This window comes from Arthrobotrys flagrans (assembly GCF_004000055.1).
Source record: "Arthrobotrys flagrans strain CBS H-5679 chromosome Unknown unitig_1, whole genome shotgun sequence".
Lineage (NCBI taxonomy): Eukaryota > Fungi > Ascomycota > Orbiliomycetes > Orbiliales > Orbiliaceae > Arthrobotrys > Arthrobotrys flagrans.
In genome coordinates this window covers 6146194-6171458 of record NW_027137556.1, presented here as the reverse complement: position 1 = coordinate 6171458, position 25265 = coordinate 6146194, and the positions used below count along the sequence as shown (strand labels likewise).

Genomic DNA, 25265 nt, shown 5'->3' with positions numbered 1-25265 from the left:
CAGGTAGATGGCTAAAGTTGCAAGGGGCTAGGCATACGCTCGACAAGTTATCGCTGCTGTGGATACAGTAAAAAGGGACATAATGGGAATTTGATAATAACGGAGTTTGACTGGGATCCTTTCGTTGAAATTGGCGGGGTTCTGTTTTTTTGCTTAGGGTCCTTGAGTTCTGGTGGCTTGATGTTGTAATTTGTAAAAAGAATTCTATCGTTTTGGTTCTGATGCGTAGACGCGGTCGTTCTTCATGAATTTGGCGAATAATCCGCCTGTATTTAGTTTGTTGCGTCTCGCAAAGATGCTCTCTACCTCAACATCATAGTATTGTGTCTTTCAAACGTATTTACTCAAGTAGTCGGTAATCAGATCTTGATTTTAGTAACCCTAGATCATGAGGTCGAGATTCTAGACCTACAACGCTCTTCCCGAAGAAATTGTGATTTGATGAATAGCCAGATTCGTATGATTGAGTGTGGTATATATGATCAACTGCAAATTGCATTGAGGTAACAACTATTATACATTTCATGCTGATGCTCCTAAGAATTTCTCATTTTTCCTCTTTCCCCCAAGATGTAACCTGACAATGATAAAAAGAAAAATGAGGGAAACAAAATGCAGTTATACAAGGAAACTACACTTCAAGTGTGTTTTGGTATAGGTACATTATCGAAAAATTATATGTGCGTATTTTTTGTTTTTGCGAAATATGGTAAGATTGTTCGTCAGATATTCGCTTTGTGGCCTCGTTACCGTTTCTGTCAGAGGATATTAATATTGGCGTAGCTTTGGTTCCTCCGCGCGCGCAGTTTATTTCGGAATATACATTTTTCGGGGGGTATCAAAAATGAGTGGGAGGGAATGGCCCGACTATTGTCGAAATTTACAAGTTGCGAGCGAATCTCAACTTTGGCTTGCAAGGAGATGGCTTGCCGGTGGTAGTTGGTGGAGCGGTGGTGGCTGGTGGCTGAGTGGTGGTTGGGGGCTTTGGAAGCCAGTCACCGACATCGGGGTTGGACTCCTGGCACAGGCCGATGGCAGCAGCAGTGGACTCTGTAGTGACAATTTGTTAGCAAATCATTTTTTGACCGGAGAACCAAAGGAGAGGGGAAATAAACGTACTGTCCTTATCAGCCTGGGAGGCGCAGCTAGACTCGATGCAAGGAACGACCTTGTCGAAGAATGGCTTAGAGTTGCAAATGCATGGGATATCAATACCAGTGCAGCCAGCAGATCCGATGTTGCTAATCAAGCAGGTTTGCTACAGAGTTTGTTAGAAATTGTTGATTATTGTGGACCTGAGGAATTTCCTGAAGACTTACACCGCAAGATGGGAACTGGTCGAGCTGGGCAAAGACCGCGGTGGCGAAGGTAGCGACGGCGAGGATGACAGTGGAGAACTTCATTTTGAATGTAAGTTGGTTTTGAAAATGAAAAAGTCTTTTAGACTGTTTATAATCTTTGAGATTTTTGGAAAATTGAAAAGATGTTGAGCGAGAGTCTGTTCAGGCTGTCAGGCTTGTTTTTGCTATTCGAAGCTGCTGTTGCTTGATGAGGATGCAAGAAGGAAGTGTGGAGAATGGCGTGACGATTGAGGGTTCTTATACACCTTACCTTGGAGATGCTGGGGGAACGGTGGGAAGTTATCGATATCGATGTTGAATGAACCTGCGGTATCAAGGTAGTTCTGGGGAAAGCTAGTCCAATCGACATGGCTTGTGACATCGACCCCATGGATTCACCTTTCTGATGAGGAAGTACAACCGGAAACAATTTTTCGTTACGATGCCGTTCATCAATTACGAACACCCCCATGCTAGATTACAGGGTCTAGGCGAGAAATTGAATGGGGGATCTGGGGTAATGGAGGCCGGCGCAATTGCAATTGAGCAATGGGAGGTTGGCCCATGGCACGAGTGAAAAAGAAAGTTTGAGTATGATCATGAATGGACCTTGCAGCTTGACACGCCTAGCTTCCCCGTGCATGCTAGGATCGATTCAAATGGAATCATGGAAACTTAGATCCTAAATTCGATTAGGTCCGAGAGGCTTTCCGAGTCGGCCATCGAGAGTTGAGGCAAGGTCATTAATTTTCCGTCGTGGTCCGGATATATTTCTGAATGCTACATTAAAATTATAAGAGTATATGTAACATGTGAAGTCTGACAGAAGGTTCGTGCATGTCCACATGCAAATGTTGGATTTTTGGGGTTGAGAAAGTGATACAGCAATCTATTGATCTTGGAAGAATACGAGGAAGCACAGCGAACATGAGAAGCGTGACCCACTCCGTCATGGGTACCGTTCCTCGATTTCGAACACCCTTAATACCGATATAGCAGATCATATTTGATAAGTCTATCGAAATGCGGAGTTTCTATCAAAAAAGAAAACTGGAGTTGAGTGATTTCCAAGTTGTGTTCCCCGCGCCTCAATGTAGGTGGCTACCGAATCGATCTATAGCTATAATTGCAAGGATCACCCTTGCCGCTTCCCCCCGGTGTCCCGTTATTCCCACTTTAGGTAACTGCTATTCACATGCAGGTGCTTTGAGACATTCCAATGAATTTCAGGAAGGCATGTGGTATGATTTCATATACAAGCGAGGCGCTCTAAGAAAGCTTACACTGCCAAAAAATTTAGAATTTAATATTGGCAAAGGAGTTATTGGCCTAGCCTTCTGGACCCGAACTGAGACATCCATCCCTGTGAGGGGTTTGTATATCAGTCAGTTGTCTTGATAGGAATAGCACAGTAGCCTACTCGAAGAGTGCGATGCTGAACGTTATCGAGCTCCTATCGCAAGATAATCGATATAACCGGAATAGTATTGTCTTGAGGGTGTAATGCAGGAACAGATGACTTGCGTGAAACACGCCTCGCGGGATTTAATTGAGAGGATAACCCCAACTAGGATCGGCATTGCCGTAAAGACGACGACGGGGAGGCGAAAAGCATGTTCACGTTCTATAACTCTATCGCAGTTCTCCGATCACCATAACAAGGGTCGAGATGATATTGAATACTTTAATCGCAAAATCCACAGCTGGACGCACAAAAACCGGGAAAGAGAAACCCGATCCCTCATTGACTGCAGCTCAACTTTGTTTCTATTCCACGTGAGCGAAGTCGACGTTGCAACAGGTTTAATATTGGTCCTCGTATAATTTAGCATTCATTCTCCTAAACAAAAGTGGGCTGATGTGGAAATATTTAAATAATTTACCCATTTGAGCCGTCAAGGGGAGATGGCACCGCTACCAGTGGCATATGCAAATAAGAAAGCGTAATCGACATATATAGTTTCTTCTTTCAACGAGGACTAGTCAGACGCCTACCGAAGGCCTTCCCAGATTCCTAAGGCCCACCACCCTACCAAGCTTTTTAACTAGGTGTCGGCTCGTAGTCAGAATTAAAATGGCTGAAACAATTGAGGCTGGATGATGGATCAAAAATCCTGTTTCTGGAGCCACAGACCAATTAGCGCGAAGACCTTATTCCAGAATTTACTTGTGAAAGGATCGCCTGAAATGAGTGGAGATGGTCAATGCAAATGAATGTTCCTTCGAGCTCTCTACCTTTCCCCGCACTTTCCCCAAGAAACTTGGCCAAGAGCTAAGCTCTTCGGCAGTCTGCGCACCCGGGGTGGGAGGGTTAGACGTCGAAGCATATCCGAGCGAGCCAATGGCTATTTAGATTATTCCAACATTGCTCTATTAATGCAGGAACATTATTAGCAGCTTCAAAAGACCCACACTTTAAAATCAAGAAAAAATGATCGTGAGGAAAGGCGTGTTCGGGAGCTATGTATGAGGCTGTGAAGTTAGGGTGTGGTGGTTGATCCTGGTTTTGAATCTCATGAAGCCGAGGCATATGTATCCGTTACTTCCTATTCCTACTTGCGTCCTGGCAATCAGAGTGAACTTTTTACTCCTGGTGACATCGTTCTTCTTGATAATCCCAGTCAAAGTGAACCACACCCTTTCTCCCCAGATGCAAAGATTTGTCTTACCCATACACTGATATGAGCTGTTGTAACCCTGGGAGAACTCGAACCTCTCAATCATATGCTTCTTTTTCTGGGGTCCAAGCTTCCCCAGGATTGATAACGGAGGTACTGCCGTTTTGAGCAGGTGGGACCTGCAGCTAGCGGTTGACGAGACCAGGGTGCCTCAGGCGATTTTCAACCACACCCCGCGGTTTGTGTTGTCTACTGTTGGGTTTTTTGCGTTGCCGTTTAGCACCAAAAACTGCCCTGCGCTCAATAGATTAATAGATGAAATTTAATTTATTCAGGTTCGATGCAATGCATTGCATTTGTTAGGTACTTTGTACATGATACTAAAGTGTCTACAGGCAGCTATAGATCCCCAGGGAACTAGTCCATTAACTAACTAACTAACCTCGTGGCGTGTTTTACGGGCAACCGGATATGCAGTACACCCACTATGTTGAGATGAACCCAGATTGACATGTAGCGTTGCATTGCATTGCATTGCCTATTGGGCTAGCTTTCCTGAATTGAATCGACATCATAGCTCAGTTGATGCCCAGGAAAAGAAACATACAAGGGAAATCCCACATGCTGGAATCGGGGATATCTGGGTATTCTCGTTAGGCTCCTGTTACCAAGATTCCTTGTCTATTCACCGAGACCATGTTTCCTTATTCGATTTAGAAGGAGCGCATTGGAAGGGCTGAGATCAATTGACAGGGGACCTGGCTATACGATGCGAGTATTTGGGATTCGTTAGTCACTGTGATCCTAAATTTGCGACACCGGACTATGGCCGTTAGTGACGTGGTCCATTGGGAGTGCAAGTACCATGGCCTTGGATATTTACGTTTTCTTCGAATTCATTGTCTCGTACCCAGACCTGGTCGGAATTCATGAAAACGTAAGGTTCTAGTTAAAGTAGAGAAAGTTAAAAAGACAAGTCTAAGTTTGATGGTAGATAATCCCTCGTAGACAGATGCAATTCCTAGCTGTTTGGTAATTAAAACTACATGGGGTTTGTGATTGTAAAATCCAAAGTTATGTAAATTATACAAGAGGGAGGTTTTTTTTTACGACAATGAAAATTAATAGATGTGAAGAAAATAGACATCTCGATCCCGCTCCAATAGGTGGATATCCCGAGCACGCGCACTAATAACCCCTTCCCTAATCCCTGCGTCCCGGTCTTTAAGACAGCTCTACTGACTTCAATTGGCGCCCGACTCGATATATCCGAAATGATGTTTTCGTGACATGTGATGTAAATGGCAATGCTGATATGATACAAAGTTCCGCTAAGAAAAAAGCAACCTTACAAAAGTAGCATTCCGAGGGTGAATGCAATGAAAGAGTAGAGAGAAGCACCGGCGCTCTGTCTCCAGCTGGATGCAGCACCGGTTTGAACCGGTGGAGGAGCGGGAACAGTTGGGGAAGGAGCAACTGAGGTAACGAAAGTGGTTTCCTCGCAGTCATCGGTTTCTGCTGGGGGTTCCCCTTCGCAGTTAGTAGTCTGCTCCGGTGGAGAAGTGGGAGTTGACTCTTCGGTAGGACCTGGAGTCGGCTCCTCTTCACAGTCTGTCTCGGTAGGAGTCGGCTCCGGCTCTTCGCAGTCAGTCTCAGAAGGAGTTGGCTGCTCAGTTGGCTCTGGCTCCTCGCAATCCTCAGTTGTAGCTGGGGGCTGGGTGGGCTCTGGTTCGTCTGTGCAATCATCCGTCGTGGGAACAGGTGGCTGCGTGGTTGGTTCTGGCTCTTCAGTGCAATCATCCGTAGTTGGCTCTGGAGGGGCAGTGGTCGGCTCCGGTTCTTCAGTGCAGTCATCGGTAGTTGGAGGAACAGTAGTTGGCTCTGGTTCCTCTGTGCAATCGTCTGTAGTAGTCGGCTCTGGAGGAGCAGTAGTGGGTTCTACTGTAGGCTCATCGGTGCAGTCATCAGTTGTAGTTGGCTCTGGAGGAGCTGTAGTTGGCTCTGTAGTTGGCTCTTCAGTGCAATCATCGGTCGTGGTTGGCTCTGGAGGTGCAGTGGTAGGTTCAGTGGTAGGTTCAGTGGTAGGTTCTTCGGTGCAGTCCTCAGTAGTGGTAGATTCCTCAGTAGTAGTTGGCTCTGGGGGTGCAGTGGTGGGTTCAGCGGTAGGTTCTTCAGTGCAGTCCTCAGTAGTAGTCGGCTCTTCAGTAGTGGTTGGCTCTGGAGGAGCTGTAGTTGGCTCAGTAGTTGGCTCTTCAGTGCAATCATCAGTCGTGGTTGGCTCTGGAGGTGCAGTGGTAGGTTCAGTGGTAGGTTCTTCAGTGCAGTCCTCAGTAGTGGTCGGCTCTTCAGTAGTGGTAGGCTCTGGAGGTGCCGTTGTAGGTTCGGTCGTGGGCTCTTCAGTGCAGTCCTCGGTTGTGGTAGGTTCCTCGGTAGTAGTTGGCTCTGGGGGTGCAGTGGTGGGTTCGGAAGTGGGTTCATCCGTACAGTCCTCAGTAGTGGTAGGTTCCTCAGTAGTAGTTGGCCCTGGGGGTGCAGTGGTGGGTTCAGTGGTAGGTTCTTCAGTGCAATCATCGGTCGTGGTTGGCTCTGGAGGTGCAGTGGTAGGTTCTTCAGTGCAGTCCCCAGTAGTGGTAGGTTCCTCAGTAGTAGTTGGCTCTGGGGGTGCAGTGGTGGGTTTAGCGGTAGGTTCTTCAGTACAATCTTCAGTGGTAGTTGGAGGTTCCGTCGATGTAGGTGCAGGAGGCTCTGAAGTTTCACTATCACAATCTTCAGTGGTAGTTGGCTCTGGGGGAGCTGTAGTGGGTTCAGTGGTGGGTTCATCTGTACAGTCTTCCGTGGTGGTAGGCGCCGTGGTAGGTTTAGTAGTAGTAGGACCAACCGTAGTCTGAGAGGGATGCTGGGGCAGATTGGGGATGGTGATACCCAAGCCGGCAGCAGCGCAGATACCTTGAATTCACTCGGTTTAGTATTGAATCAAAACTATCTGAGATGTATACCCGAGGGGATGTTTTTTACGTACCAACAGAGACTCCAGAAGCCTTGATAGCTTCTCCAATGCTGCAGCTTTTGAAGATACATTTTCCACTCGCAACTAAGAACTGCTTGTTCTTGCAACTGCACTTGAAGTCCATAAGACCGCAGCCAGTAGCAACAATATTCTGAGCAATGCATTGTAATGCACACGCAGGGTAGTCGCTGATGCCAAAAGCTGAAACGGCAGAGTTCGACAGCAAAAAGGCTGCCGCCCATAGAGTCGAGATCTTCATTCTCTGGAAGCTGAGTCTCAAGCAAAGAGACAGAGGAGTGAAAGACAACGAGAGACTAAGTAGGAGTCTGAAGCCGAAGAGGAGTAAAAGAGAAGACCTTCCCCTTCCTCAATTGTGGATACCTATTCGCTTTTGAAGTCCAGTTGACAAAGAGTCAAGCGATAGGATGTAGCTGGGTAAAGGTCATGAATCAGACCCCTACCCGCAGCCTCATCGTTTTCCCAATTCCAAGATTTTCTTTTATTTTTTTCATCCCTACCCTTCTCTATCGTGGCCTGGCCCTGAAAGTTGTTCTAGCATCTACGTCCTCTGGGTATCTCCAGCTGGGCCTGTCGAACCCGCATGGGGTGCAGATTTATTGTATCGCAACGTGACCAAGTTTCACGCTACATTATACAAATTTGCGCCGCACCTTTCACCTCCTTGATACGTAAGTGGAATCATCCAGTAGGTGCAGGCCAAGGCGAAGGACTATGCCATTTTCTTCCATACGAGAGAATTATAGTGGTCGTAACTGGCATGCCACACATATTCGACATGGACCCTCCATTGACATCCTGGTCAGGTCGTAGTCCAGCGAAGTTAACATGGGGAGCTGGCTTGTGAACCTACCGAGAATGATAAGATGCATTTTTCCTTTTGTTCTTAATTTGTAATTTTTGTTTTTTCCAGCGTGTGGTTGAAAAAATTTTGGTGTCATTCGGGAACTTCAATGGAGTGCTGCTGTCGACATAGCTGTAGCCGACCCATTCCACTTCAGGATATGCCTCCGGCCTGTAATCGAGGTGGGTCCGTTCCCCGCATTGACAGGGATCCTGGAAGAAGACCCAGGATCAACCGGGGGCTGTTCGGCCATCATTCTGAGAGACATCAGACTCCCAACGGCATGTGAGACCGAACCGACGGCATCCTCCCATCCCGTCAGAAGAAGCTACGCATCGCAAAAGATGAAAGTATCAACCCGTTTCCTATGCATATGACGTCCCCTTTCTCAGCGATATGGGGAAACAGGGTTTCATTCCGTCTAAGCTATCTTTATCAATCCTGTTGCCTGATCCCTTCAATTCGCGGGGAAATCCAAGCGAAAGAACCTTACCATGAATCATGGGCAGGAAGCTTGAATTAATTCGATATTGCAGTTGGTATTAATAGTCTCCGCATGTGCTTCTTGGGCTGACGGATCGGATTCTATGGAGTCGCAAACATATGCCAGACCAGCATGAAAATCGTATCCGGTTCATTTCGGGAGCATTTTCGTGCCGCCCCTTGGATTTAGAAAGGATTGTGAATTCGAATTCCGACCTGAATCGCATGAAGAAAAAGTTTTCCAGAATTTGCGCACACTGGCGCTGGTGTGTTGCATTGAACTAGAAAGTCCTCTGGTTGTGTTGAGGGGATGTCGTGGTCCAACAACGTGAAACCCGCCAACGCGTCTACACGTTAGCACCCCACGTTCGAGACCACGTCCTTCTAGAACACCACAATAGTAAGAACCGTAGCCATGTCTGCCGACGATACGGAACAAGAGGTTCGCTCCTATAATACACAGACCTGCCCATCTCAAATTACTAATTTCATATCTTACAAGGGCAATAGCGGCTCAAGTCCGCACTATGGTACGCCATAATAAACATCCCGTCCCATCATGCCATATACACAGGGACATGTCAATAAGAAAGCTACCTCCTACTAAAAGGCGTATAACGTCCTTTTGGCCGTAGGTATCACGTTGGAAAACTGGTGGACGACGCATGCCTGGACTTAAACGTCAACGCGACTCCGCAGTTCATAGGGTCCTTGACGGAACTTGCCTGGGTTCAGTTCGGTATGTCTACCTGCCCCTCATAAATTTAAGAAACCGCTGGCCGGTCAATTATGGACCTTCACCCTTGTTCGAACGGGTAGACGGCATGAATGACTAACTTTCTCTACACGTGGCGGGTAGATAACATCGCAAAAGATCTAGAGAATTTTGCAAAGTATTGCTTATCCTATGCACCATCCGGGGGGTTCCCGACCTTAACTTTCTAGATCGATGCATTGGTTTTACTAACAGGAAGTTTGGTTCGGTAGACATGCAAACCGAAGTACGGTCTCCACAGCGGACGTCCTGCTGCTCGCAAGGAAGAACCCAGATCTTCATGGACTTCTGCAGAAGGTCGTGGACGACGAGGCTGCAGAGAGAGCAGCCAAAGCAGCGGGAAAGTCAAGACGATGATGCCATGATATTGCATATCACGTCTTAACACACTATTTCTTCAACTTTTTTTTACTTTCCCTCAGTCAGATACCCCTCACAGATTTACTGCTTTATAATGGAACCTTGCCCAGCTAGTATAAGTGCTGGTACTTGAGTAGTCGCCCGACTAGTAAAAACTTTTATTCATGCTATGATCATGTTACCACAGTCCCTCAACGCCTATACAACCATAAAATGCAATTTTGGAAGGCCAACCGCAAAATGAGAAAGAAAACTAAGGAAACCCCCCAACAGTTTCGACGCAAAGACAGAGAAAAAAATATCACCACCGACTTAATCTCAGAATACATCCTCTAGCCCTTAAATGGTGCTCTCCTAACCTCTCGCTTTCTTTGAAAACCCCCCCACATTCAAACTCGACAGTTAGATAGTTCGCTAATAGCCCTTTCGTAATTTTGACCCTGGTTTTATAAGCCTCTAATCGGGCTTCCTCCACCCTATCTCGTTCATCCATTGAGTCTCGTAAAGCTGACTCTCTAAGTTTATTCTCCTGTCTTAAGACAGTTCGCTGGGCAGTCCCCAATTTCAATCAGAGTTGCAATAAGTCCTCCCTCCTATCTGGCTGATGTCCGATGCTGAGATGAATCGAAACGTCCTCTGACAACGGGCTTGCAATACTCCCTGCCGGAGTCTCGTCTCCCAATCGAAGAAACCCGATGTTGGCCACTCCTGATCGCTGCCGAAGTTCGGCCGTATGCTCCTCCAAAGTCCGTTGGGATGTAAAGCAGGCTTATTTGATGCACACTACGATCAATCGCACTTGATCCCCAGCGAATCCTTTTCACAGCCAACATCCTGGGGAAATGGACGCGGACTTCTTACCTTTGCATTTTCCCGGATAACCATCCCCTGGCACAATGACTGGATCTCTTTGGCACATTTCATCATCAAATTGAACTCCTCTTCTGCATAGGGATATTCGTACTCGGGAGACTGTCCTGGGAATTCTGCCACCATGATTGATGGTGTATCACCATGGGGGGATTTGGGAAGCTTCTGCCAGAGCTCTTCCGTGATGAAAAGCATAAACGGATGGGTCATTCGCAGAGCTCCATCAATCACTGCATACAGTGTTTCAATAGTTGGGAGGCTCTCTGAGTTTGTATCTTCCTCTTCACAGCTCTGGTAGTATTTCTATGGGAATTAGGGATGTCTCGATCAGCGGTCTTTCGTTCGTATATACGATAACTAAACACGACGCTTTCCCCCGGGCCATCTCAACATACCAAATACGTCGGGATATGATGACACCATAGGTTCCTAATACCCTGTGTTGCTTTCCAGAACTTTTTCTCTTCCATAGCTCCTTCAACCTCCCGACTGGCAGTGTTCAACCTGTGTAGAATGTATCGGTCACCAATCCTCCGAGCCATCCGCTGCCCATAAGCCGATGAAGTCGGCTTATAATCTCTCGGGAGCATCGTTAGTGCTCCATGGACCGTCTCATACAACCCGTCACAGAATTCACGGTATCTAATGACGTCTTTGGCGTCGAGAAGAATGGTTTGGGCTATATGCCCATCTTGTTAGTATACCTTCCGAGCTCATCTCCTAGACTCAGTTACACTTACAGACAGAAGTTGAATTCACTAATGCAAACCTCAGTGCGTCGGTTCCACACTCCGGGATCCCCTCTGGGAAGCAAGTGGCCTGGAACCGTTTCGTTCTGTCGAGCTCCTCGCTGTTCGGTGCCAAGTTCCCCTTCAACAGCTTCTGGTTCAGAGCTTCTAGCGCGCTGCCGGCTATGAAGTCAACTGGGTCAATGACATTGCCTAGTGACTTTGACATCTTTCTACCTTCCAAGTCACTGGCCAAGGGGTGGAAGAGGACTTCTCTGAACGGAGCTTCGCCGGTCAGCTTCAGGCTCACCGCGACCATCCTTGTTACCCAGGATAGTAGAGTATCTGATCCTGTATTCAACATCGTCGTTGGGTAAAATTCGCGGAAATCCTCTCCTTCAGGCCATTTAAGAGTAGAAAGCGGCCAGATGGCAGCAGCGAACCAGGTATCAAGAACCGCCTCGTCTCTTGTTAGTCGAAACGGCTTGTCGGGAAAAGCCAATTCACCTTGTTTTCGAGCCTCCTCTTCACTACGAGCTACCATCCAACGCTTGGGATTGGACTCGTCAGGCTTCAAGGCATGCGTTCTTCCTCCTTAAGACTTAGGAACCATGCCGGAATTCGTTGGCCCCACCAAAGATTTCTTGATAGACACCAATCTTTTGGTTCCTCCAGCCAGTTCAGATACTCCTTTTTGATTGGCTCCGGCCGCAGCTAGATCTTCCCCTCCTTGATAGCGTCAGCTGCTTCCTCTGCTAAGCCCTCCACCCGCATCCACCATTGAGATTTCGACATCAGCTCAACCACATCCCCCGATCGGTTACAAATCCGTAACGTCTCCTTACACGGCTCTCTCTTAAGTAGGAGATTCCGGCCCTCCAGGTTTTCAATGATAGTCTGCCGCAGCTCGAACCTCTGTTGGCCCTTCCACAGGTTCCCGGCCTCGTTTATTCTCCCATCTTCTCTGAAAACAACTACGGATTGTAAATTGCTTCTCCTGCCGATCTCGCATGCATCCTCACTATGTCCAGGTGTAACACTTATGGCACTAGTCACAAACTTCGGATTCACCGTAAAGTCCCCGACAATTGGCAGCAACCTACCAGAATACGGGTGCCTAGCGCTCATCCCGATCAAATGGACATATCTTTTATCGTCAGGGTGCACAGCAATGCCCGAATCCGCCAACAGGAGCTCTGGCCTAGTTGTCGCCATCTCGATCCAGCTGGGGGTATCATCGTCCTTAACAATGACGTACTTGTAGTAATACAAGACCCCAAATTCGATTTCCTTGGGATACCCGGGGACCTTGATGCTGGTCCGTCCATTAATCTCCAGTGTGTCGACTTCGTGCTCGGAAACAGCCGTCCTAAGAGTGGGACGCCAATGTACGATGTGGCTCCCTCGATAAATTACGCCCTGTTCATACAGCTGAACGAAAGCCTCCGTGGCTGCTTTGTTTCGAGCCTCGCCCATCGTAAATGCCTCCTGTGTCCAATCCATGGATGCACCAAGGCGTCGAAATATCGAAGAGGTCTTGCCACGATATTTGTCCTTCCACTCGTTCAAGTGTTTGGTGAGCCTAGGCCGGCCTATTTGGTAACGGTCTTGCCCCTTCTCGTGAATGAGTTTCTTTTCGACAATGCATTGGACGGCAATACCGGCATCGTCTGAGCCGGGTAAGTAAAGGATTTCGAAGCCTCGCATACGATGATACCTTACAAGTGCATCTTCTAGAGATATTGCAAGGGCGTGGCCGAAGTGAAGGTCGCCGGTTATGTTTGAGGGTGGAGTGAACATCGTGAAGGGCTTCTTGAGAGGGTAATCGAGGGAACCACTCTTGGAAGCCTCTTCAGCGTTGGTTAGGCTTGGTGATGTGGACGGGTTCGGATCGGATCGGTTCTGGACACTGCCGTCTCCGAATACCATTGCCGAAGTTTCAGTAGACTCGAGCCGTCTCGCGTCCAGCTGGCTAGCCTCAGAAGTGACCCCTGGGATGGCACTAGTTGGAATAATGAGGGGTCGCAAGGTTTGGAGACCTAGGCTTGGTGAAGGCCTCTCGGCGATTTCAAGACTTGAATCAACACTCTGCTTCCTAGCATTGATAGTGCTACGAGCTACTTCCAAGTCGTTGAAGTCTGACCAACTTTCCTCAGATGGACGAGACGACAGTGGACGTTGTGGACGACACCAATTGGACTCGAAGTACCCCTCCTTTTCCCATATACTATACCACTTCCCCTCAATCTCATTTGATCGGTACGGGCTCCTCCTGGACGACAAATACGACAATGAAATTCCTCAATTCAGCAAAGAACAAGAGGTTTTCGAGAGGCCATGAAGAGAGAGAGAGAAACTAACCGAATCCTGGTTGGTGGCCATTACCGCTTCTAGACGGCGAGAGCAGCGAATTTACCAATGACGGCGACTTAGACGAGAGGGTTTCTCGATCGACTGATTGAAGCTTCGGACTAAAGTTTGCTTCATAGAGCCCTACCACCAGCTGCAGCTCCATCAAGGACAGATAGGAGGAATTGGCTGTGATGAAGTTGGACTGGACGCCTGAAGTTGGCGAACGTGATTCTGGAAAGTGCTTTGGATGTGTTTCAATAACCGGAAATGACATTGAAGGGAAAGAAGAAAGTGACGCGACTGCTGAGAGAGGATGATCTCCCCGTAACCCCAGCGATCCAGACGACACGACACGACAACACATTTCGGTCCACAAAATACAACACACTCGCTTTCCCCCAATTTCGGACGTCCCGGAGAGTGTCCTGCAAAATAACTACTACCTCTTTTACTAGACGGTATGATCCAATCGAGCTATGTGATAAGTATAGGAGCCTATCCAGTGATAGAAATTATTCTTCAGCAGTTTTTTCCCCATCAGCTCCCGATGTGTTGTGTTGAAATCTCAAGACCAAGGAGCAAATGTAGTTACGCATGAACCCAAAGACGAATAGAGTCACTCTTTTGATGTCTACAGTTCAACCTTCCAAAGTTCCTATGTTCTAAGTTCGTAAACGGGATTCCAACCTGGTAGCCCGCTAGCAGATGGATGCAGCATTTACGCCTACGGGATGCAACTTGCCCTAATTTGTGCGTCTACCGGCCGAAAGCCATGTCTCCTCACATCACAATTAGTCAATTGCAAACGGTCAATTTGTCAAACTCTGTAGTTACTTTAGTCCGGAACCTCTCTTGCTAGGCTAGGTTAGAACACAAGCGGCTGGGCCGGAGAGTATATAAAAAACGTCATACGGCCCCAATATTCCGTTCATAATTCTTAACATATTGGATTATTAATCCAAGCCTATATAATGCGATAGTGCCCCACGGCCGGCGTCGACTTCTGATCCTATCCAATCGTCATAAAAGCTAATCCAGTTTATTGCTTTCTAGCTTTGATATTCTTAGGTGTAAATACTAGGAGGCCATGGCTGCAAAACAAGCTATCGCATTAGTTGCTGGTGTCGGACCGGGCACAGTAGATCTCCGCACAATACCCCGCAGCCACATGTATCGCCCCAGCTAACATTATATACTCCTCGCATAGGGTGCCGCCATTGCCAAAAAATTCGCTTCATTATATAACGTCGTCCTCCTAGCCCGCACTCCCAATTCGTACGAAGCTACGGTGAAGGAAATCAACGAGTCCGGCGGCACAGCGATCGGTTTCCCGGCCGATGTTCGAGACGAAGTTAGTATTAAGAATGTATTCGAACAAGTAACCAAGGAGTTTCCGGATAAGCCTGTCGCGGCGGCGATATACAATGTGGGTGGGGTTTTTATTCGAAAGCCGTTTTTGGAACAGTCAGTTGAAGGATTTAAACTTGGATATGAGACTAGTGTGTATGTATCCCTCATGGCCCTATAAAAGAAATAGTCAAATCTACATGGGCTAATATAATATACCTCTAGTCTGGGCGCTTTTATCTTCGCCCAAGCCGCTCTCCCGCATCTCATTTCCGCCGCCAGATCCTCCCTCTCCCACCCTCCATCTCTCTTCTTCACGGGCGCCACAGCGGCCGTAAAAGGCTCGCCATACCTTCAGTCCTTCTCACCTGGTAAATACGCACTACGTTCTTTAACCCAATCACTCGCTAAGGAGTTCGGACCGGAGGGTGTACATGTCTCGCATTTTATTATAGATGGGGTTATAGATACCCCTAAAACGAAAGAATGGTTGAAGGACGCACCGGAGGGAAGTAAGATTGATCCCGCTGCTATTGCAGATACCTATTGGGCGGTGCATCAACAGCCTAGGACGACGTGGACTTGGGAGCTGGACATTAGGCCTTATGTTGAGAAGTGGTAGTTTAGAAGCTAGAGGTTAATATATGTATGTGTCGAGGTTAGAAGGTGGGGGAAGTCGAAGTAAAGGGAATCCTCACTCAAGTATATATTCTTGTGGACTTCATCGATTTTCAACTTCGCAGATGTACAGACGGTTGCCCGGTGCTCTTGCTGTAAATACAGATATATGACGGTATTTCCTAGCCTCGAGTCCATTTCCACCATGCACTGGCGATTTGGGTCTGGTTCACGAGACAACCATGCATTAAAGGATATATACTTTACCGCATATAATCTTGCGTAGGTAAATTCCAAGATCATTCGGCTCAGGCTTCATCTTCAGGCTACATCTATCGACCGCAATTAACTGTATATTCACAACTGACCAACCGCCTGTATACGTTTATCCGTTTCCATCATAGCTATGAATAATTCAAACCCCTCCGAAATCTATCTTGGAGATCAATTTGCCACATCTACCGCGACATCAAAGACCCGTGTGCAGATTCTAAATCTTAATCCTAACGAACATACCGAAAATTTGCGCTCGAAGCTCGATACTCTCTCCGAAAGGACCGATTTGGAGGAAGGAATCACCCCAGATGTCCACCGATATATATACGACGGATCCATAAAGCTACCGGTAGCAGTCGTCGCAACCGAAGGAGGCTTAGCAGACCCGCAAAATGAACAGATATTGACTGCTGTCCTAAACTACGTCCTCGGCGGAGGGATTTTAATATTCACCTTTACTTTCCCAACCATGATCGAACCGAGAGATATGGACAAATTTTCCACGAAAAGGCTCCGTCTTCCTTGGACCCGCGGAAGTCACAGGCGCAATGATTTCGTAGCCAATGAAATAATTGCGGTCCTACCTCGCGGTTGCAAATGGTCCTTCGATTTCCCGATTAAAATCAACACGCCTGTTTTCACCACCAAAGGGGCACTAGAGGAGCAAATACGATATGTAATCAGATGCAGTATATATCAGTCTACCCACGAAAGCCAAGTAGCGGTTGTGGGTGCACATTATGGATACGTTGCGTATATCGGGCTGAATAATTTGGATGTGGAGACTATATCCAAGATCATACTGGGTTTGCTCCATGGGGTTATTCAATCAGGGGAGTGGTTTGGGGGTTTTCGGCCCTGTGTCTCGGCCACGGGACGGAGTGTCTTCAAGTTTCATTATTTGTCTGGCTCTGTGTATACTAAAAGGATACTGTGTTTAAATTTGTAAGATCCCGAGCTTGTTCGAGGAATCCGATGGACGAATAAATATGAAGAAAGAACATATTCTTGAGCTGCAACCCTAGCTTCTTTTGTTATGTTACACCAATATCTTAATTCGAACAGGCTAAGAGTTCAGCCTTGTGGCTCTCGGGACTTCCTGGATCCTTTTGAACTCGCAGATTGTTACACCTTCACAGGGAGCTCCTACAGCGGGATAAATCGTGATCTCATGAGATACGGCTTACATATGCATCTTCGAACAACTCGCATGTAATGCTTATGCATTGCACTTTTGACTAAAGTAATAATAATCATCGGTGGGCTTCACCGCTGTAACTTAGATACATCCCAAAGAAAACCAATCATAACAAACGCCAGTGCGAAAATAACATAAGAATCAGTTTTGCCTCCCCTCCCTGTCCTTCCTCTTTATCTCATTACAATATGAGAGTCCTGCCGCTCGGCCAATTAAAAGATAAATTCCAGTATTAAAACAGGATTGAAGAATGAAAAAAAAAAGGCAAGCGACGTTATACTTCGTTTGTTTCTTGTCCTTGGTATGAATCAACCCGATAGCACTATCAGAGTTCCGAGACGACCCTGTGTAACGATGATATAGGTAGTAAATTTGTTTTAATGCTGGGGATATGTCATCCCAGCTGACTGCTGGTAGCCAGCCTGGTTGGCTGGGACCAAAAGGGCCTTCCTGGTCTCGGTCTCACGATCCTCCTGGACGAGTACACAGCACTGTAAATCAAAAAATTAGCAAACCGCCATTTCGCACCCGAATTCTTAATGCCAGAGCTGGATAGAAATACTAACCTCGCACCAGAAATGCCTGCAGCAATCACCAAGTCCGGATCCTTCTAGGTTATACCTCTGTCTGATCTCGCTTCTCTGCATCATACCCATGACCCACTGAACACCACACAGGCACATCAAACCGCAGAAACCCCAGCAGTGACCATTGCAGTTGCTATAGTTCGACATGTCATTATTTCGGAGTCGGTGCTGGATCTTGCCGTAGGTAATACATGGGCACCAACAAGTCAGGCAGCCTTTGATTGATCAACCGTTTTGTTAGCACTTGGTCATAATCAGGACTCGAGGGCCCGGCATGAGAGTTCGGGGTAATAGTATAGCTTACATTTTCCACAGTCTCCGAAGCAATCGCACATCCCGTGCTCCCAACCACCAGGCTTGCCAGCATGGTTGGTAACACCCTTATGCTCCATTTGTGGCTGTGGTGTAGGTTGTACGGGAGTAGTTACTGGTTGTGGGGCGGGAGAATGTTGGTGTTCTTGATATGAAGGGTACTGTTGGAACTGATGGGGAGGAGGAGACTGTTGATACTGCTGTTGCTGATCCGGTTGAGGATACTGTTGCTGGTAGTTTGGTGGAGGAGAGTGAATGGGTTGTCCGTATGGAACTTGGGCTTGATGATCCGGATATACAGTCTTTGGCTCTGTCTGATACGACATTTTGGAAGAAGGGGGTTGAAGAAGGTTTATATAAATCTCGAGATGGGGTCTTATAATCCTTCAAGGTATAATTGGAACAAGCCCAATGGTATAGCCAACTAGGTGAAAAAGCTCAGCCTTGTTATGCGCGGGCTGAAGATAAACACAGGCAGAACACCTGAAATGCGAAAGGTCACAGGCCGAACACAGGGGCTGGCGAGCGTTCCGTCCAAGGAAGGAGATAATGTTGGTTGTGTGGTAATTTTCTACTCGTCTTTTTCACCTGTTCGCTCTTCGCTGTGTCAGCTTCCTTCGCACAATCGACTAATTACAGACACAGGACAATATTCCAATGCAGGATATAGTTGTTGGCGATACGTGTGCACTAATCATGTCGGGGAAACAAAACACTCTTACTAAAAGCGCACCGACGGTGGTCAGCCCGAATCAATTTTAAACCGTCCCGATTAATTTCAAATTCCGAACGCTGCAGGTGTCGAATCTCGATATCCAGGTCAGCGTGTGCAAGAATCCCTCGTCGAGACGTGGGTATACCAGTAAGCAATAACAGATAGGTATCCTGTTACAATAAGCATTCACCTCTCGCGTTTTTAACCTCTTTCCCATCTTCAGTTTTTCTTCTTTTCAATTGGTGATGTGCATAGTGATGCATTAAAACAACTTTTCTAATACCGCCCCGTACGATCTTAGCGTCGGTGATTAAAGAAAATCACTGCCCCATCGGGTGCGCCCTTGCTGACATGATGGACATGATGGCTGCGACTACCGAACAGCTAAGGCTCAAAGACTCATGCATGATCTTCGAAGATGATATCACATACGAAACTATATATCACAGGTAATTAGCCAACCCATTAGTATGAGTTTACAGCTTCGCTTTTGCTATCCCCACTAGCAAAAGACAGAGACGCAATCTTCCCTTGAAACACGTACAAGTCCAAGCCACCCCGAAAAAAGGTCGCGAAATTCCCAATGAAGGGGACGGAAATCAGAGAAAAAACACATGTCGCGCCCTGGAAGGGCAAGTTGCTGTGTACATCGCTTGCAGGGATCTTCTTCCTCGTGTGCATAAGATGGCCCCGTTCTAGCTTGTATATAAACTTGTGAAGGTGGCAGCCAAGCGTGGATCTTGGGGATGAGCCTTGAACCCAATCTATCGTAGCTATTTTAAGACGAGAGTTCGTGAGTCGGAATGGGGAGGCTGAAATTCCAAATGGAAGCCCATCTATAGATACCTAAGCCTATGATAAGTAGGACCCTTTTTTTTTTTTTTTTTTTTGGAACGGAGTCAATTGAATCGTGACTATAGGATCCTCCTCTTGCATGTCGACCCGCTTAATTATAACGGAGGTTATCACTCTTTACCGAGAATGGTTTTCACGGAGCGTTTTCTCCTCCCATCAAGGCTCAAACGTTATGTAACCGGAAATCGGCAAGTGGAGCCTGTGTAAGGAAATTACTACGCCTCTTCGTGTGCCACACCCGTCAACATGTTCCTTGCCAACTATGGCGCGAAATTATAATTTGGAGCTCGGAGAGCCGCAAGAAAAGCCTTCAAAGGCTCAAAACTCGTCTATACCCCATGCAATAACATCGGATATATATCCTTATTCGGCCTTGCAAGTCCTGTATTCTGACATCCTGAAAGAGAAAAAAAATACTTTAACACAGCCAAGAAGGATAAAATACCCGCCAATGTGAAAAGCGGTGAGAAGCCAAAGATGCAGATGCAATTCATAAGAAACATGAACAAAACGCCAAAACCCTGATGCATTATCGCAAGCATTAAACAAACTCTGGAATCCCCCTCCCCCCCCAAAAAAAAAAACAATGGAAACAACAGAATCCTGGCAAAAATAATGTAAGAAGCCCTGTATGCTTGTAAGCTCAACGATAACGATGGTCCATCTCCTTCTTTGCGTTTTCCACAACGTTCACCGCTGTTTCCAATATATCCCCTCCCTTTCTCCAGCTTACCAGCAAAACTCCCTTCCCTTGTTCATCCAAAGCCTTGGTCGCTTTATCCCATCGCTGCCTCCATAGCCACTCCTTCTTGTCGATACCGCTGGCCGGATCCCATGTTTCTGTGCTCGTCGCTCCGCTCGAGTTGGCGTACACTACATTCCCACTACTACCAATGGGTTGGATTATATTTTGGTTATTTGAAGAGCTAGCAATAGAGTTTGTCCGGCTTATTGTCGTGGTGGATTTATCGGAATCAGTAGGCGCGCGTAGAGTAAATCTCGGAGGGTCCATAGCGCTAGACGTGCTCCTTGGACGGGTTGGCAGGTTTGGAGAAGAAGACGACGCCCCACCAGCACCCGGACGAATATTCGAAAACCCATCTCGGATGATTTTTGGATTTCTTGGCGTGTCGAAGATCGCTGAAGACTCTGCCTTCCAGACCTTTGGCGGACTGGGCGATTTATGTGGTGGGGAGTGTGGAGAACCTGACCTAGGCTTTTGTTCTAAGGTCATATTGTCCGTAGGGTCTGAAAGGTCGATGAGGTCGTCACTGGAGAGTCGATAGATGTCAATTGGCATCGAACGAGGGGGCGATCGGCCATAGTGGTTCGTCGCAGGTAGCTTTTTGCCTTTCAGATCTGTCGGCTTCTTCGGCAGTGGCGGTGGTGCTTTCTTAGGAATGGCAGTTGTGTTTGTGGATGGCGCGGTAGGTGCTGTTGCAAATGACGCTGTAGACGAAGTTGGGTACAGAGTATGCCCCTCCATCGGCTTCAGAATGGTTGGGCCCTCATCATCATCCGAACTCGAGAAGTCAAGTAAACTTTCCTCTTGTTGTGGCTTTCTATTCGGCTGTGGTGTGTGCTCAGAAGGCGTCCCAGTGCGCCGGGGTGGTACAGCTGGTCGGCTAGGGGAACCTTCAGCATGTTGGGGCCGCAAAGTTGCTGTGCTGAGGTTATTGCCCTCGAAGAAACCGACATCTTCCTTTGTTGTGACATCTCTGATAAAAATTGCCCTTATGCGTCCAGGGTTTGCAAGTGCCACGGCGACATAGACCTCTAAATCGGCTTCTCCAGAATCCCCCACCATAATAAATCTTCTATTAGGGAAGTCTCGCAATATACGTTCAAGACTACCTTTTTTACGGTCTTGGACCGGTTCGAATATGCCCTGGAACACAGACTGATATTGTTTCAAATGAAAAGAGCCACTTGGGAGATTCGCTGCCTTGAAGTACTCTCTGACCAGTGGATATAACTGCCACGGACTATTCGAGACGTAATGTATAGGAACATCCAGAAACGCCAGTGTATTGTACAATTCGGTGATTCCTGGTATTGTGAGCGAATGATAGTCCCTGACAAAGACGTTCCGTGCCATTTCCCGTACCCCTGCAGTGACCGCGGAATTCTTTATTGTATCATCGATATCGGATATTAAGCTTATACCATGTGACTCAAGAACCTGAACCCGTTCAGTCACACTAAGTCGCTCCGATGCCAATACCCGAAGCTCTGTAGGGATGAATCCCAATTCTGCACGTAGAGCAAACTGACCGTAGGCGTCCGTAGTAATGGTATGAGATTCCGATTTCTTGTCATTGTAGAAGAATATCGTGACCGGCACGTTCGGAGAAGCTCTAGCCATAACATGGAACATTCGATGCTTTAAGAACTCATGTGCTGTATCCAGCTCTTTCGAAGTGAGACCTGTCGGAGCATTTCCTGTAGGATTCTTGGGTTGCATGTAACTCGAAGCATACGCCGCCGCGCGCCATGACAGCTTCTTGACTAGTCCCGACGCGGGCTCAGACTCCGATTTACCTAGTTCTGACAAGTTTGTCGAGCTGGGTCTCGGTGAACGTGCTGGAGATAGAGATCTTGTAGACGACATTCCGGACGGGAGTGTGGAAGGCCCCATTTCGTCATCACTCAGACCATCAGCGTCTAGATGCCCTGATTGGAGTCTTGAAGCAGCTTCCATGTCCGCCTTTCTGTCCTCCTCTGTTACCCCTCTCCCTTGGGCCGGCAAGCCACACAACTGTCTCGCAACTCCCATCAAAAATCGATTCTTTCTGGTTAGAACATTTGACGGTGGCTCAAAGATCCAGCCTCTAACATCAATCTCGGCTACTGTTGTGCTTTCTGGTGGATTAGGTCTATCGTGAAACTGTGTCGGTTCATCGGAAAACTGGCGTTCGTGTCTATTCCTTGACGGAGACCTCCTCCTCTTCTCCTCGTGCATGGTTTTCCTCGCATAACTTGGAAATAGAATCATTTCTTCCGTCCCGCTAGGCCGGAGATCTCTATCTGTCCACTCTCCCGACTGCGAGCCACTCGCCGTTCGTCCCGGGGAGCTCGTCATCGGCTGGTCTAGGTCTTCTCGGTCTCTATAGTAACTTGCGATATAATTTTGCCGAGCCTCATTTGCGGCCCGAAATGCGCCAACAATCTTTGCCCGCCGAGCACCCGGTTCCCTCGGTGGTTGTTGTGCATTATTTTGGTTTTGCGACGAATTTCTATAGCTTCCCAGGTACGCCGTTGGATCCACCCAAGAACTCAGTCCCTGGGCCATTCTTTTAATTTTTGATAAACCAGTGTGATGTCGTCTATTTACCGTAAGTTGATGCCGTTTTATTTGTCGCTTGTTCTGTCTTGTGGCTACAAAATAATAAATACGTCTATGTAATCTTTGTAGTGGAGTTTCGTGGAGGTATGGAAGATGTTGAAGTGTTCCTTTGGGGCGTAGGAAGCGAGGGAGTAATGCTCTGCGTAAAGTTCCTGGAGGGAATACAGAACGGACGAGCGTGAACCCTCTACGAACGTAGGGGCGGAGGTTAAAGAGGGATTGAGGACGTGTTAGAGGCGCCAGGGCAGCGGTCTCGTGAGGGAAGGAGGTGGGCGATTTGGGGGGAATAAGCGGAGGGTTGTTGTATCATCTGAGCAAGCTTGCAGACGGGCGTTAGCTACAATATTTCTAATACTTGACTGCCCAGGTACTTAGAAGAACTTGGATTGATACTTACTTTCTATCAGGAGGCGCTTGTCATGATGGAACCGGACGTCATTGGCCTTTGTGATGCCTAAAATGCGGTCTGGGGATATCAGATGGGCCGCGAATGCAATAACAGGATGGGATGGATGAGCTTAACGCAAGCCTTCCGCCGCCAACAGTCGAGAAATGTGCTAGTGTTGCACAACGCAAAAAATACCACAGGATGCTCAGATGGCGGCTCCGCCTGACCTTGTCACTACACCGTCAGAAGAAAATAATTTTCAGCTGAGGGGCCAGGCCTTCTTAGAGGTCATGCAAGGTACCCATATGGATGCATGTTTGGCATACTATTTCTGGCGAGTTCGCTACCTTAGAATGTCGACGTTAGTTTTAATTCTAAATTATCGTGCCTCTATCAGTTGAGTGACCACCCGAGCTCTTGTTTAGCTAGCCAAGTGAGGCTCAAACTTGGCAACATGAGCACAAAAGAATAGCTAACGAGGCCGGATAGTAAATTAAATATAGTTTGTGATTGGGTTCGCGGAAAAGCTGTATATGAATGTTAAGGCTAGTGTCGATATATGTTTTGAGTGTATGGCGGGCCAAAAATTACCCTATGTTCCTAGATCCTAGGTTGCCATCTCGAGTACTCTATAGTTTTCGCTCGAGATGAACGACTGTAAACAGCAAACTAGAGTCGCAAAAACGGATACCTGTTGCCACTTTGAATTTCCTATCCCTCTATTTTTCGGTCAATATCTGTCATCATTTTTTATCAATCTAGCTAGGATTCTGTCTAGACAAAACATTACTCATAAATAGATGGTATTAAAGGAAAGGGTATCTTTAACTTTTAAGCTAGCGCCAGTCGTTTTTCTATTTCTATAATTGTAAGATAATTAATCTTCTTGAATGTGTTTCTTTTCTTATCATTTTCCGCTCTATTTTAATGCGTTCTGTATTCCTATTTAAATTCCAGCGTGATAGACACCAAAAAATTTTACATGGTTGAGCGACCCATCCTCTAGAATATTTAATTAAGATCAAATTAATTATAAATTCACGCTAATTACTCGCAACAGAAGGACTACCGTAAATGTGGCTTCGCACCCGAAGGAATAAGCTCCCCGAGCCCAGCGCCCGCCATCGAAAGTATCACTACGGGGCCATATGTACCCTCCGTGCAAACCGAGGGGTATAGACGGGCTTGAAAGCCTTGACGGGGGAAGATCCCCACCAGGAAAAGTGAGGGGAAACTTCATACGGCCCTAATCATATGTATACCATCGACTAAAATACTCGAACTAACCGGAAATTTCGAACAACCATCGCCTAGATTAATTAATTCGAGGCGAGAAGGAAATCAAAAAGGAGCATATACGCAATCTGATAGCGCTAGTGACTCTGCATCATCGTTTGACTTCTCGAAGCTCTCCAATCAGATAAAACTTCCCCGCAAAATCGGGGAAAAACGTATGTATATTCATTAGCCATCCTATCCGAGAAAGGATATGCTGGTTTTTTTTAAAAAAAAAAGGGTGCTTGCTGCACGTCGAAAACGAAGTCAAGTTTCCTATCAGCAGACTAAACGTCGGTGATGAGATCAAGCTATCTTAGCCTGTCCTGAAGCCTTGGATCCTGTCTTACCAGTTCGAACTGCAGATAAATGCGCCGATGGTTACCGTTGATTGGCGAAATGCAACATGCCATAAATACAATATATCAAAAGGCGGATAGTCCGAGTTCCCAAATTGACAATAGTATTGTATGTGCAGACACCCTGTAGCAGTGAAAGCTAGAGACTCGTGCTCCTCCTCTAGCTGCAGAAAGTTCAGATCATATGTCGCGCAGCATTAACTTCGATAGATATATCGAATATCTTCAAGGTCCACACGTCATGGTCGAATTATAGTTCGCAATCGCAACAAACTTCCAAAACTCCACTCGGTTTCTGAAATGGGTACCAGATAGTCCTTGAAGCTTTTGCGGTGCCGTGTGGTAGTTTTCCTCGCCGCCAAACCATTCACGGTAAGATGCATGCTGTGCTGTTTGACGCCATATGCATGGCTGATGCTAGCCACGTCAGGACAGAGACCGAAGCTAAGCTAACAGCTGGCTAGCAAGACACGAGCCGGGGACCAGGCCCTTTGATAACATGGCAGCATGGCTAGCAAGTTAGCACCTTCTACTGCGGGGCTACTCGATTCACGTCCCACGTCCTTCTCTCCGAGCTTCAACCCCTCCTGCGAA

General features: G+C 47.1%; 8 protein-coding genes across 9 annotated transcripts; 2 read left to right on the top strand and 6 right to left on the bottom strand.

Annotated features, from left to right (window-relative positions):
• Window positions 1–880: 880 nt before the first annotated feature.
• Window positions 881–1403, bottom strand: DFL_009810 (uncharacterized protein; the record flags this gene model as incomplete). The annotated part of the gene is made up of 3 exons (XM_067639753.1): window positions 881–1050; window positions 1120–1258; window positions 1320–1403. 3 exons carry the CDS (start codon window positions 1401–1403, stop codon window positions 881–883), a joined length of 393 nt encoding a protein of 130 aa, XP_067487509.1.
• A 3903-nt stretch (window positions 1404–5306) lies between these two features.
• On the bottom strand, window positions 5307–7224 carry DFL_009809 (uncharacterized protein; the record flags this gene model as incomplete). Its single annotated transcript, XM_067639751.1, has 2 exons — window positions 5307–6904; window positions 6978–7224. 2 exons carry the CDS (start codon window positions 7222–7224, stop codon window positions 5307–5309), a joined length of 1845 nt encoding a protein of 614 aa, XP_067487508.1.
• Window positions 7225–8725: 1501 nt separating this feature from the next.
• Window positions 8726–9442, top strand: DFL_009808 (uncharacterized protein; the record flags this gene model as incomplete). The annotated part of the gene is made up of 5 exons (XM_067639750.1): window positions 8726–8752; window positions 8821–8840; window positions 8946–9049; window positions 9170–9203; window positions 9298–9442. The coding sequence occupies 5 exons, from the start codon at window positions 8726–8728 to the stop codon at window positions 9440–9442; spliced, it is 330 nt and encodes a 109-aa protein (XP_067487507.1).
• Window positions 9443–10234: 792 nt separating this feature from the next.
• DFL_009807 (uncharacterized protein) lies at window positions 10235–11587 on the bottom strand (the record flags this gene model as incomplete). The annotated part of the gene is made up of 3 exons (XM_067639749.1): window positions 10235–10618; window positions 10711–10994; window positions 11056–11587. 3 exons carry the CDS (start codon window positions 11585–11587, stop codon window positions 10235–10237), a joined length of 1200 nt encoding a protein of 399 aa, XP_067487506.1.
• A 170-nt stretch (window positions 11588–11757) lies between these two features.
• On the bottom strand, window positions 11758–13425 carry DFL_009806 (uncharacterized protein; the record flags this gene model as incomplete). 2 transcript variants are annotated; one of them, XM_067639748.1, is made up of 2 exons in its annotated part: window positions 11758–13257; window positions 13405–13425. In XM_067639748.1, 2 exons carry the CDS (start codon window positions 13423–13425, stop codon window positions 11758–11760), a joined length of 1521 nt encoding a protein of 506 aa, XP_067487505.1. The 2 variants fall into 2 exon arrangements, with proteins under 2 accessions (XP_067487505.1, XP_067487504.1); XM_067639747.1 differs by lacking the exon at window positions 13405–13425 and having other exon boundaries at window positions 11758–12258.
• Window positions 13426–14482: 1057 nt separating this feature from the next.
• On the top strand, window positions 14483–15364 carry DFL_009805 (uncharacterized protein; the record flags this gene model as incomplete). The annotated part of the gene is made up of 3 exons (XM_067639746.1): window positions 14483–14533; window positions 14603–14898; window positions 14968–15364. 3 exons carry the CDS (start codon window positions 14483–14485, stop codon window positions 15362–15364), a joined length of 744 nt encoding a protein of 247 aa, XP_067487503.1.
• A 1847-nt stretch (window positions 15365–17211) lies between these two features.
• DFL_009804 (uncharacterized protein) lies at window positions 17212–18059 on the bottom strand (the record flags this gene model as incomplete). Its single annotated transcript, XM_067639745.1, has 3 exons — window positions 17212–17325; window positions 17401–17636; window positions 17726–18059. 3 exons carry the CDS (start codon window positions 18057–18059, stop codon window positions 17212–17214), a joined length of 684 nt encoding a protein of 227 aa, XP_067487502.1.
• Window positions 18060–19946: 1887 nt separating this feature from the next.
• Window positions 19947–22595, bottom strand: DFL_009803 (uncharacterized protein; the record flags this gene model as incomplete). The annotated part of the gene is made up of 1 exon (XM_067639744.1): window positions 19947–22595. The coding sequence occupies one exon, from the start codon at window positions 22593–22595 to the stop codon at window positions 19947–19949; it is 2649 nt and encodes an 882-aa protein (XP_067487501.1).
• Between the last annotated feature and the right edge of the window lie 2670 nt (window positions 22596–25265).